The 13,946-nt window shown below is 41.3% G+C and overlaps 1 protein-coding gene across 10 annotated transcripts in view; it reads left to right on the top strand.

Annotated features, from left to right (window-relative positions):
* The window catches only part of IL23R (interleukin 23 receptor), a 73,314-nt gene that overhangs the window by 26,254 nt on the left and 33,114 nt on the right, over positions 1 to 13,946 (top strand). For 4 of the 10 annotated variants that reach the window (XM_056532796.1, XM_056532794.1, XM_056532795.1 and 1 more), the window contains exons 2-6: positions 3,739 to 3,832; positions 7,580 to 7,692; positions 7,806 to 8,084; positions 10,506 to 10,629; positions 13,700 to 13,860. In XM_056532796.1, coding sequence (XP_056388771.1) covers positions 7,623 to 7,692; positions 7,806 to 8,084; positions 10,506 to 10,629; positions 13,700 to 13,860 — 634 coding nt within the window. In that variant the 5' untranslated portion in view covers positions 3,739 to 3,832; positions 7,580 to 7,622. Of the gene's footprint in view, positions 1 to 3,738; positions 3,833 to 5,101; positions 5,119 to 7,579; positions 7,693 to 7,805; positions 8,085 to 10,241; positions 10,272 to 10,505; positions 10,630 to 13,699; positions 13,861 to 13,946 lie in introns of those variants that run through there. The other 6 variants (XM_056532800.1, XM_056532798.1, XM_056532799.1 and 3 more) reach the window with 4 other exon arrangements.

Raw genomic sequence — 13,946 nt, 5'->3', positions numbered from 1 at the left:
AACATAGAAAACTTTATTTTTTTTAAACAAAGTACTTTAGAATTTTTTTTTATTTACCATAAGGAGTGCAATAGCAAAAAGTAGTTTTAAAGGGGTACTCTGGTGGAATTATTATTATTTTTTTAAATCAACTGGTGCCAGAAAGCAAGATTTGTAAATTATTTCTATTAAAAAATCTTAATCCTTCCAGTACCTATTAGCTGCTGAATACTACAGAGGAAATGGTTTTCTTTTTGGAACACAGAGCTCTCTGCTGACATCATGACTACAGTGCTCTCTGCTGACACCTCTGTCCATTTTAGGAACTGTCCAGAGCAGCATATGTTTGCTATGGGGATTTTCTCCTACTCTGGACAGTTCTTAAAATGGACAGAGATGTCAGCAGAGAGCACTGTGCTTGTGATGTCAGCAGAGAGCTCTGTGTTCCAAAAATAAAATAATTTCCTCTGTAGTATTCAGCAGCTAATAAGTACTGGAAGGATTAAGATTTTTTAATAGAAGTAATTTACAAATCTGTTTAACTTTCTGGCACCAGTTGATTTGAAAAAAAAAAAAAAAAAAATACGTTTTCCACCAGAGTACCCCTTCAAAGCAACTGGTGCCAGAAAGTTAAACATATATGTAAATTACTTCTATTTAAAAATCCTAAACCTTCCAGTACTTATCAGCTTCTGTATGCTCCAGAGGATGTTGTGTAGTTCTTTCCAGTCTGACCACAGTGCTCTCTGCTGACACCTCTGTCCATGCCAGGAACTGTCCAGAGAAAGAGAGGTTTGCTATGGGGATTTGCTCCTTCTCTGAACAGTTCCTGACATGGACAGAGGGGGCAGAAGAGAGCACTGTGGTCAGACAGAAAATAAATTCAAAAAGAAAAGAGCTTCCTGTGGAGCAAACAGCAGCTGATAAGTACTGGAAGGATTAAGATTTCTAAATAGAAGTAATTTACAAATCTGTTTAACTTTCTGACACCAGTTGATTTAAAAAAAAAAAAATTTCAAGGGAGTACCCCTTTAAGGAATCACTATTTATGCCTTTTTACATTGTTTATCTAAATTAATGACACTACCTTCTCAGACTGGGATTTATAGGTGTGCACTCTTTGCTTTGCTAAATTGTTGATGTGGTTCACGGCACATTTCCAAGTTACTGCAATCTTAGCAATCGACTCTTATCTGTAACAAGCCGAGGTAGATCATTACAGAGAAACAGGCATCTGTTGTATCTGTAGGGTGTGTAGACTTTTGCATTCCCATCCAATGTGCATTAGGAAGAAGTGGGGGACAGAATGAAAGTGTGACTGGAGGATCCTGACTACACAGGATCCGTTTGTAGTCTGTTACTATAGAGACGTGTAGCTCTGCATAGGAGCTGTATACAAATTTGCAAAGTTTATTTTCTTCCTTTTTTCAAAATTCAAGATACATTGGAGAAATAAAAAAAATAAAATTGTTAGAAAAATATTTATACCCTTTAAAGGGAATGGGTTATCAGAAAAATTGACCTATTGTTTAAACCAAGTTTTTATGTAAAACTATATATTTTTTAAAGAATTGTTTTTTTTTTTTTCCATTTTCCTATCAGTGTTTCTCAACCAGGGTGCCTCCAGCTGTTGAAAATCTACAACTCCCAGCATGCCCAGACAGCCACAGGCTGCCTAGGCATGCTGGGAGTTGTAATTTTGCAATAGATTACCTGTCTGGGCATGCTGGGAGTTGTAGTTTTGCAATAGATTACTTGTCCATGCATGCTGGGAGTTGTAGTTTTGCAACAGCTTGGCTGTCAGGGCATGCTAGGGGTTGTAGTTTTGCAACAGCTTGGCTGTCCAGGCATGCTGGGAGTTGTAGTTCTGCAACAGCTGGGCTGGATGGGAAACACTGATCTATTTTATAAAATAATCCTAAAACCTTGCAGTTTTTAGTCTTGCCGCTAGGCCTTAAATTAAAAAACGAAGCTGGGACTTCCTGTTCTGTCTGTGATGATAAGGAGGAGGCTGCTGCTGAAGTGATCTGTACAGCATTACAGCGAAAGGTGACACCAGTACATAGTATACTATAGATGAAACTCACAGCTCAGCCTCCGCCTCTACCTTGGCAAAGGTCACTGAGCAAATCCAGAAAAGTTTCCCATTAATATCAACGGGGCAGCTCCTGTCTATTGTTGCCTACGTCCATTGGACTTGCTGTAAAGCATATTTCTAAATGCTGTAAAAATAGCTCAGACAAGATCACCGTCTTCATAATAGATGATACATTCCCTTAAAATGACATTAAATGTGGTTTCACGTTATAGTAGGTAAATCATTGTGATATTACAACATGACATTACTGTAGGCTGTAAAGTGAGGTGTTCATTTTGGACCAGTCTGCAGTATGTAGCCTTCTATGGTCACCAGATGGCAGCACACGTAAGAAGGGAAATATTTTATCACATTGCAATAAAAAAAATAAAAAATTAAAAAAACATAATAAAAATGAAAAAAATCTTGGTTCTGTGAATACAGGAACACAGTGAGTTTTTATTTATTTATTTTTTATTTTTTGTGTAAAAAGCAATAGAACATCATAATGTGATGACAGGTTTCCGAAAAGGATAGGGGTTGGGTGAATAGCTATCTATGGCCGCTGTTTCCTGCCCCATGTCCCAGGCTAGGTGGTCAGTCATGACAGTGATAGGTAAGCCTGTGTACGTCACTGTAAGACAGTGTTTCCCAAGCAGGGTGCCTCCAGCTGTTGCAAAACTACAACTCCCAGCATGCCCGGACAGCCTTTGGCTGTCCGGGCATGATGGGAGTTGTAGTTTTGTAACATCTGGAGGCACCCTAGTTGGGAAACACTGCTCTGCACTTTCCTATAACATGGCTATTCGGGCATGCTGGGAGTTGTAGTTTTGCAACAACTGTTTACACCTGGTTGAGAAACACTGCTATAAGGTCTGGAAGACAATCCCTTGTATATCTCTTCAATGCTTCCCCTATTTCTCTCTGTCTTTCTTTTGCTTCTTTAGCTATATATATATATATATACTTACAGCGGGACTGGCTAGGCAGAACAGACTTGAAGTTCCATCTCTAATCCTGGGCTAGGGGGTGAAGTTGGGATAACTCTTGCAGCTAATGGCTAGGAGCTTGACATGTGACTAGATTCTGCTCTCAATATTTTGTAAATCCAAATCAAGACAATTTGGGTAAAACTTTAACTCTCTCTGCACTTTGTAGGAAACTCATTGTATGCATGTTCTACCATAGATATACAAGATAATACAGATGCAATGTAAAAATACCGTTATCTAGGCCTTGATTCAAGTCTGGCGTAGCAGCTGGTACAACTTGCGCTGGGCCACCACATTTGGACTCCCATTCGATCTCTAGAGTGCAGCGGATGGACAATAAAACAATACAATATATATACTAAAAGGATATAAAAGGTCTCATTTCCTCTCGCGGCTAAAGTTACAATGTTACTTTTTTTTTATATCTTACATCCTAAAGATAAAACTACAAAAAGCGTCTTATCTGCTCATCGTGAAGTTTCTGCTGTAGAAGATGAGGCAGGAAATGGAAATATACATGTGTGTATATATATATATATATATATATATATATATATATATATATCCTGCGCTACAGATAAGCCAATGTCCTCGTCTAATATCTGATTATTTTAACATTCTGTAATACAGCTTTATAGTGGTTGCAGCATAGTATTTCGGATCTTATGATAGAATTTTTGCCACCAATAGGAGTCATTTACTGCATACTGGGGCAGATACCGTCTAATCCGAGATATGTTAAGAATGCACCAGATTTATCACCGGGTATCGGGCTGTTTGACAGGTAGGATACATTTTTACAAAATATTGTTTATAGGGGTTATCCAGCATAAGGGGGTTTTAGTACTTACCTGCCAGACAGTAATGGACATGCTTGTCTTTTCTTGTCTTGGAGCTAAATGGCTATGTTCTGCATCCACCATAACACTTCTGCCTTTTTTGCGTGAAATGGCTACCGTATTTTTCGCCCTATAGGACGCACCGGCATATAAGACGCACCCAATTTTAAAGGTGCAAAATCTAGAACAAAAAGATTCTGCACCCAACAGTGATCTTCAACCTGCGGACCTCCAGATGTTGCAGAACTACAACTCCCAGCAAGCCCGGACAGCCGTTGGCTGTCCGGGCATGCTGGGAGTTGTAGTTTTGCAACATCTGGAGGTCCGCAGGGTGAAGACCACTGGATAGGTGATAATACTCACGTGTCCCCGCCGCTCCGGTCCCATCACCGCTGCCCTGGATGTCGCTCCATCGCTGACGCCGCGTCCCCGTGGTGTCCCCGATGCTCCGGACGTCTTCTTCCCCGGGATCCACGCTCTCCATCGCCGTCATCACGTCGCTACGCACGCCGCTCCTACTCGATGACGGGACGGCGTGCGCGACGATGTGATGACGTCGAAGAAGAGCGCCGCCATGCAGGGGATCCTGGCACAGTGCAGACACCGAGGAGGCAGGTAAGGTCCCTCCCGGTGTCCTGTAAGCTGTTCGGGATGCCGTGATTTCACCGCGGCGGTCCCGAACAGCCCGACTGAGCAGCCGGGTTATTGTCTGTCACTTTCGCTTCAGACGAGGCGGTCAGCTTTGATCGCCGCATCTGAAGGGTTAATAGAGGGCATCACCGCGATCGGTGATGTCCTGTATTAGCCGCTGGTCCCGGCCATTGATGGCCGCAGGGACCGACCCGATAGGCGTGTATTCGCCGTATAAGACGCACCAACTTTTCCCCCCCAGTTTTGGGGAAGAAAAAGTGCGTCTTATACGGCGAAAAATACGGTATTTCCTGTTGGAATTTCCTCCTTCCAACTACAAGTCCCAGGATCCCTTGTTTATGTGAGGTCACTTTTCATTGAAGCACAACTTGGATAATTCCCCGCAGCCCAGTGGAGAATGATCTCCCTCCCACCCATTGAAGCACAGTCAAGCTCCCTTTCAACACCTGACTAGTGATGTAATGTCTCGGGCCGCACTGCAACCTGGGACAACCTGAGATGACACTCATTTTGTATGCTGTTAAAAAATATATTGGGCCAAAAATCACAGAAGAATTGCGAGACCATCTATCAAACACAGGTACATACACTATATTATGAACTACACTAACTTTACAGCCCCTGTAGCATTGTCACATAAAAATAAAAAATCCTGAAATACCCCTTTAATTTCTCCACCTATCCCTATCAGTTGGCTATATTTGGGGCCCAATTTTACACAATTTTGGCCCTTGCTGTCTCAATTTGAGACACACCTGTTTTTGAGAAGCCATTCCTCATTTACACCTAAGCCAAACCCCATTGTCAACAACAAGGTGTAAAAGTGGTACAAAGTATGTATGCTATTTTTTGGTGCATAATTCTGATGCAGATTTAAAAGTATTTTCAATTGTTTTGATATTAAATCAATAGAGCTGTAACAATAGATTTATGGTTATGGCTGGTGTCATAATTACAAGCTAAATAGTGAGTGCAGCTCTGGAGTATAATACAGGATACAACTCAGGATCAGTACAGGATAAGTAATGTAATGTATGTACACAATGACCTCACCAGCAGAATAGTGAGTACAGCACTGGAGTATAATACAGGATATAACTCAGGATCAGTAATGTAATATATGTACACAGTGACCTCACCAGCAGAATAGTGAGTACAGCTCTGGAGTATAATACAGGATATAACTCAGGATCAGTACAGGATAAGTAATGTAATATATGTATACAGTGACCCAACCAGCAGAATAGTGAGTACAGCTCTGGGGTATAATACAGGATATAACTCAGGATCAGTACAGGATAAGTAATGTAATGTAATATATGTACACAGTGACCTCACCAGCAGAATAGTGAGTGCAGCTCTGGAGTATAATACAGGATATAACTCAGGATCAGTACAAGATAAGTAATGTAATGTATGTGCACAGTGACCTCACCAGCAGAATAGTGAGTACAGCTCTGGAGTATAATACAGGATATAACTCAGGATCAGTACAAGATAAGTAATGTAATGTATGTGCACAGTGACCTCACCAGCAGAATAGTGAGTACAGCTGTGGAGTATAATACAGGATATAACTCAGGATCAGTACAGGATAAGTAATGTAATGTATGTACACAGTGACCTCACCAGCAGAATAGTGAGTACAGCTCTGGAGTATAATACAGGATATAACTCAGGATCAGTACAAGATAAGTAATGTAATGTATGTGCACAGTGACCTCACCAGCAGAATAGTGAGTACAGCTCTGGAGTATAATACAGGATATAACTCAGGATCAGTACAGGATAAGTAATGTAATGTATGTACACAGTGACCTCACCAGCAGAATAGTGAGTACAGCTCTGGAGTATAATACAGGATATAACTCAGGATCAGTACAAGATAAGTAATGTAATGTATGTGCACAGTGACCTCACCAGCAGAATAGTGAGTACAGCTGTGGAGTATAATACAGGATATAACTCAGGATCAGTACAGGATAAGTAATGTAATGTATGTACACAGTGACCTCACCAGCAGAATAGTGAGTACAGCTCTGGAGTATAATACAGGATATAACTCAGGATCAGTACAAGATAAGTAATGTAATGTATGTGCACAGTGACCTCACCAGCAGAATAGTGAGTACAGCTGTGGAGTACAATACAGGATATAACTCAGGATCAGTACAGGATAAGTAATGTAATGTATGTACACAGTGACCTCACCAGCAGAATAGTGAGTACAGCTCTGGAGTATAATACAGGATATAACTCAGGATCAGTACAGGATAAGTAATGTAATGTATGTACACAGTGACCTCACCAGCAGAATAGTGAGTACAGCTCTGGAGTATAATACAGGATATAACTCAGGATCAGTACAAGATAAGTAATGTAATGTATGTGCACAGTGACCTCACCAGCAGAATAGTGAGTACAGCTGTGGAGTATAATACAGGATATAACTCAGGATCAGTACAGGATAAGTAATGTAATGTATGTACACAGTGATCTCACCAGCAGAATAGTGAGTACAGCTCTGGAGTATAATACAGGATATAACTCAGGATCAGTACAGGATAAGTAATGTAATGTATGTGCACAGTGACCTCACCAGCAGAATAGTGAGTACAGCTGTGGAGTATAATACAGGATATAACTCAGGATCAGTACAGGATAAGTAATGTAATGTATGTACACAGTGACCTCACCAGCAGAATAGTGAGTACAGCTCTGGAGTATAATACAGGATATAACTCAGGATCAGTACAGGATAAGTAATGTAATGTATGTACACAGTGACCTCACCAGCAGAATAGTGTGTGCAGCTCTGGAGTATAATACAGGATATAACTCAGGATCAGTACAGGATAAGTAATGTAATGTATGTGCACAGTGACCTCACCAGCAGAATAGTGAGTACAGCTGTGGAGTATAATACAGGATATAACTCAGGATCAGTACGGGATACATAATGTAATGCCTTAAATATTTGTAAATATGTAATATTTACTATAAATTTTAATATTATGAAAATGCCCTTTTTCTTGTTGCAGATGCCATCAATGCTTTTCATGATGTAATATGTGACATTCAGATATGGAAATAAAGCTTTCTAAATGGAATATGATTTGGATTTTCCACGTGGTCATCATAAAATTGTCAGAAGGTGATTACAATATTTACTTATTGGGTAACTCACATCCTTTATACTACACCTAGGACCGCTCCCCTAGATTAAGTGTGATATAATACTTATTGTCGTCTCTTTCCTTTCTACAGGTTTTGTATCATATAACGGAGAGCTGGTAATCTCACCGGCCGCTCTTGTGCCTGTAGGAACCAACCTTACAATAATCTGCATCAATAAACTGAAAACTTGTTCCAGAGAGATGAAATTTGTATTTGAAATAAATAGAGATGAGAGACCCCCTGACTGGCAGAACCGGACGACGTCCATGATTCAGTTCGTTCACATCACAGAGAGTTACCATGTTATTTGTAACATAGACTGTCATGGACGCCTGCACGTCATCAACATGGTGCAGTTACAGGTGGGATGTAAGTGTTCTCTGTAATACCTGTCCTTATGGGATATTTACCCTGGGGTGCGGACAGAGAATTTGTGGTTAGGCTAGGATGGGAAAAATTTGGTGTGCATTTTGGGTTCCCTAGTTGTTTTTTGAGATTACCATAACGCTGTGGTTATCTTTTTGTGAACTGGCTATTTCCTGTTGGAGTTCATTCCCTCAAACTACAAGTCCCATAAGTCCTTGTTTGTAAGTGTGAGGCCACTTTTCTACCTCCCACACATTGGCCACTCCACCAATTAAAACACACCTGTGATCCCTTCAATGCAATAGACCAGTGTTTTCTGACCAGGATGCCTCCAGATGTTGGAAATTAGAATTCTTGCAGAATGATCCCCCCCCCTTCCCCCCGCTCAGCAGTCGTTCCACTCACTGAAGCAAGTACAGGCTCCCTTCTAACACCTGAATAGTGATGTAATGTCTCGGACTGCACTGCAACCTAGGAAAACCTGAGACGACACTCATTTTGTATGCTGTTAAAAATAAATGTAGGGGCAACGATCATAGAAGAATTGTGAGACGACATCAAACACAGGTACAGACACTATATTATGAACTGCACTTGCTTTATAGCCCCCTGTAGCACAGTCAAATAAATAAAAGTCCTGGAACACCCCTTTAACTTTACAATAATCTAGGTTATATGATAATCGAGCAGTGGTCATTAATTCTATCTCATCAGGGTCTGTCTGGTAGGAACATAAAATTAACACGTACTATTTTGATATATTTTTTTAACAGTCTTGTAAAAAATCTGCAGAGAACAATGATGATAAATTTTCTTGTGATCCCTTCCATTTTCAGCTGTCAGCTGACTAAAGAGGCGGTGCTAACATTAGGGCGTGGATGAACATTCCTGGTCTCCTATTACAGGCAAAGCAGTGGGGGGAGGCTCCTGCTGCTGCCTAGTTGGTTTACAGCTAGACCATGGTGACACGACAGAACCTCCAAGCAGAATCCGGCACAAAAATTCTGCTTGGAAACTTCGTTGTTTTTAATGGGATCCTGCTGCACCGTGCACACTGCTGAGTTTCTGCAACAGATGCTTCTGAGGAAATTCTGATTCCGGTGTCCAGTTGGAAATTCATTTCCGTCTATAGAGGCTCATTTTCGAGCAGTCCTAGCGATCTTAGCAAATCTGCCCAAAATTGGTGGATCCACAGATTTGTTTTGGCAGACCATAACCTGTATAAGGAATAACTCTTTGCACATGTTCAAGGGTGGCACTCATTAATTATACAGGTTCCTGGGTGGATCATACCAATCATTGCCACCACAAACATCCATGGTTAACCTAAGTGAAAATTATGGGCGAGGTGGTCTCTACTTTTGCGCACAGTGTCTCTCTTAACACAGTGTTTTCCAAACAACGTGCCTCTAGCTGTTGCCAAACTACAACTCCCAGCATGCCTGAAGGTGGTGGCATTGCAATGGAGATGGACTTGCTGATCATAGCTGTGTCCTAATAGCGATGTAAAGCATGAGATGGATTCCATTATGACGGAATCACTGATCATAGAGTACGTTCACACTGCAGAATTTCCGCGGTATTCCGTGAGCGGGATTACGCGCGGTGAACATTAACATCAGTGTGAATGGGTCTTCCGCGAGACCCGTTCACACTGAGGAATTTCTGCGGAGGACAATTCCGCTGCTGAAATTGTTCAGCGCAAAGAAAGAAAATGTTAATTCTTCGCGAGGAAGTCCACCAGCCCTGCATTGCCGTCAATAGTGACGGCGCAGTGCCGTGCGGTCCTACCGCCTAAGTATTTTGGCAGCGGCCGCCAGATGGAATCTATGCTCGCGGAATTCTGTGACTTGTGACCTGTTGCCCATAGCAACCAATCAGATCGCTTCTTTTTTTTTTTTTTTTAAAGGCTTTTGAAAATGAAAGTAGAGATCTGATTGGTTGCTATGGGCAACTCAGCAACTTTTCCTCTGGACAGGTTTTGATAAATCTCTCCCCATTGTAGGAGTTTATGAGTTAATCAGAGACCTAGAGGGAGATTTTTCAAGAACTGTGAAGAGGAAAACTTGCCCAGTTGCCCATAGCAACCAATCAGCTCGCTTCTTTCATTTTAAAAAAAAGGCCTTGTTAAAAATGAAAGCAGCGATCTGATTGGTTGCTATGGGCAACTCAGCCTTTCTCTCTGAACAGGTTTTGATAAATCTCCCCCACAGTGTTTCCCAACCTGTGTGCTCCCAGCTGTTGCAAAACTACAACTCCCAGCATGCCCGGACAGCCTTTGGCTGTCCGGGCATGCTGGGAGTTGTAGTTTTGCAACAGCTGGGGACACACTGTTTGGAAAACAATGCATGTGCATTTATACATTTTTTTATTAATTAATACATTTTTTAAATAATAGATCCCTTTTTTTCTTCTCCAAACTAGATCCTCCCGATCGACCGACAAACGTTGAGTGCCGCTTGGAAGAATTTTCTACAGAGATGAAATGCGGGTGGGATGAAGTGGCGACTACAAGGTTACCCACCCGCTATGAAGTGCATTTGAAGAAGTACGTTTCTGTAAGAGTGCAACATACTTTTGACTTCTACATTTTGGGAAGTAGTTGGCAGTATGAAGTCGACGTATGTCAATGGCGCTCACCCTGGCGGAGTTTCTCTCTTAGCGCCCGTTCACATGGCTGCTGAGCTCCGCTATAAGGGAACTGCGAATCGAAAAGACAAAGGCCCTCATTTACTATTGCAAACCTGCCATGTTTTGTCGGGTTGTGCGCCAGATTCTGTCGCATTGCGGCCGAAATTCTGTCTGCGCCAGAATTTGCGCCAGAATTTGTGCCAGAATTGAGAAAACCCGACTAACTCTCCATTTTGCTAAGAAAACCCGAAAAAAGGGGCATGACCGCCGGGAAAAGGGGGCGTGGTCAACAAAAAGCGGCGTGTTCCCGACATTTTCACAAAAACCCAACATATTTACTAAGGTTTCCACATAAAATGTGGTGGATTTGAGCTAAGGAAAACCCTACAGATCAGAGCAGGTGTTAGAAAAGCAAAATGTAGGGAAAGTGGAAAATGTAGGGAAACCTTAGTAAATACCGTGGAAAATAAATTGTAGGGAATTAAAACCCACAAAGAAAACTACATAACACTCTTAGTAAATGAGGGGCAAAAAGTGAGAAAAAATACTGCATGTCCGTTGTTTTGTGTTTTTTTTTTTACCCTCAACTCCCCTAAAAAAACGGACGCCTGAGGGACCCTATTTACGTCAATGGGATCCATGAGGACCTGGCGGGGTCTGTTGTGCAAAGGGTCCGTTTGGGTACTTTGTTTGATGCCGAATGGACCCTGAAAAGGATGGAGCTCAGTGGGGATGTAAACTTGGCCTTAAAAATAGTAGGGGACAGGGTTGGTCAGGGGGTAGCTATAGGGGGTGCAGAGGTAGCAGTCAAACTGGGGCCCTGATGCCTAAATGGACCCAAAGGCATCTCTGCCCCAGTATTATGGTAGGAGCAAACATAGCACATATACAGTGTATTACACTCTGCGAGAAATCAATAGGGCAGCAACATAGGGTTTCCCCGCCGCAGCCCTGTGTGTGCAGTAAGGTTTGTCCTCCAATAATTACTGCACACACAGGGCTGCGGCAGGGAGACCCTGTGTATCTGCTCTCGCAGCATGAAATATGCTGCGTATGCTCTCTGATAATTTAGTGTGCAGGAGGGGGTCACACCCAGTGATCGTAACGCTCTATTATTCTCTATTACATAATATCTTATATCTCGATCTTGATCCTCTGAGTCTTATTTCTCATCCTCGGATCAATGATTAAATCTCAGCCATTCAGCAATAACAGCTAAAAGTTATTATCACCTCCATCAGGAGAGAGACATTTACTGCAAACCAAGTCATCTATCCCCATACTGATCATGAACGTATTGAGAAGCAGGATGTTCTATAAATAAACTTATGAGAAAAATATTGCACTTTTATTACGGCAAATTATGGGCAGAGCTAGGAGCGCAGAACCTGTATGGGGGAAAGTGCCATGGTGTGCTATTGGTTTCTATATCCCCTGTTCACTGCACATGCATGGGCATTTCTTAGTCGGGATTGGGGACTAAAAACCTCCAGTTGGTCAATAGATATTAGATAGATAGATATGAGATAGATAGATAGATAGACATGAGATAGATAGATAGATAGATATGAGATAGATAGATAGGTATGAGATAGATAGATAGATATGAGATAGATAGATAGATAGATAGATATGAGATAGATAGATATGAGATAGATAGATATGAGATAGATAGATATGAGATAGATAGGTATAAGATAGATAGATATGAGATAGATAGATATGAGATAGATAGATATGAGATAGATAGATAGATAGATATGAGATAGATAGGTATAAGATAGATAGATATGAGATAGATAGATATGAGATAGATAGATATGAGATAGATAGATAGATAGATAGACATGAGATAAATAGCGCAAAGGTAACAAAGAAATGAATCCTGCACTCACCGCAGTCCACCACAACTGAAAAGGAGGCATTCTGGAGGCAAGGGGCTTGGACGGGGGCTCAGAGGCAACGACCGGTGGTTTCGTGCTAATGAGCACTTCTTCCAGCCTCCTACGTAGTAGATAGATAGATATGAGATAGATAGATATGAGATGGATAGATAGATAGATATGAGATGGATAGATATGAGATGGATAGATATGAGATGGATAGATATGAGATGGATAGATAGATATGAGATGGATAGATAGATATGAGATAGATAGATATGAGATAGATAGATATGAGATAGATAGATATGAGATGGATAGATAGATATGAGATGGATAGATAGATATGAGATGGATAGATATGAGATAGATAGATATGAGATAGATAGATATGAGATAGATAGATAGATAGATAGATATGAGATAGGTAGATAGATAGATATGAGATAGATAGATATGAAATAGATAGATAGATATGAGATAGATAGATAGGAAATAGATAGATAGATATGAAATAGATAGATAGATAGATATGAGATAGATAGATAGGAAATAGATAGATAGATAGATAGATGGATGGATAATGGTTTGATTCCAGCATGCTGTCGCCTCTGGGTGTTCTTTTCATCAATCATATTGTACAGTTCCCTGATACATCTGTGCAGTCTGTCAGTATGGTCCCCGCCTGTGGTGAAGGTGTAATAGTCTTCTATGGTTAGAATCTCTCTGTATTCTTACATTGTCACCTTTTAGCTTCAGGCTGTGGTCACAGAAGCAGCTGCCACAAACCATATTCTACAGCAGTCATGTATTATCGGATCAGTGCCCCTGCCGGCTTGTAATAATGCCTACAGTATAACAGCAAATGGACAGGGGACGGGAAACTTTATATGTTCATTATGTTCTCATCTCTAATTAGCTCCCCCTTGTGGTGGCTGCAGGCAGACAGAATTGTATAATTTTTTCTCTAAGTCTATGCAGGGGATTTGGAACTCTGTATCAGAAGGACATCTGCCCCATATGATAGATATTTACAAAGTACATCAATGTTTTTTGGGGATCATGTTGCTATATAATGAGTCCTGTCTCCTGTACCCTTCACAGTCTCTGGACCGGAGCGGACGCTGCTCTCAGCACCTCTCAGGCCGTTGTGACTTTCCCGGTGAATATGACTCAGAATGAGATGCATCAGATTCAGATTGCTGCTGTTAACCCATTAAATCAAAGTGAATCGGAGGTTGTGCGGTTCCTCTTGGCTGATATAGGTAACTGACATTTTTCTTACAGGTTTCACCCCCAGCAGCTTCTTCAGATCTTTTCCACCTACTCAAGGAAACCAGACAGATTTTTT

Source organism: Hyla sarda, chromosome 7, assembly GCF_029499605.1.
Source record: "Hyla sarda isolate aHylSar1 chromosome 7, aHylSar1.hap1, whole genome shotgun sequence".
NCBI lineage: Eukaryota > Metazoa > Chordata > Amphibia > Anura > Hylidae > Hyla > Hyla sarda.
Note: the sequence above shows the minus strand (reverse complement) of the source record. Positions and strands in the feature narration are given on the sequence as shown.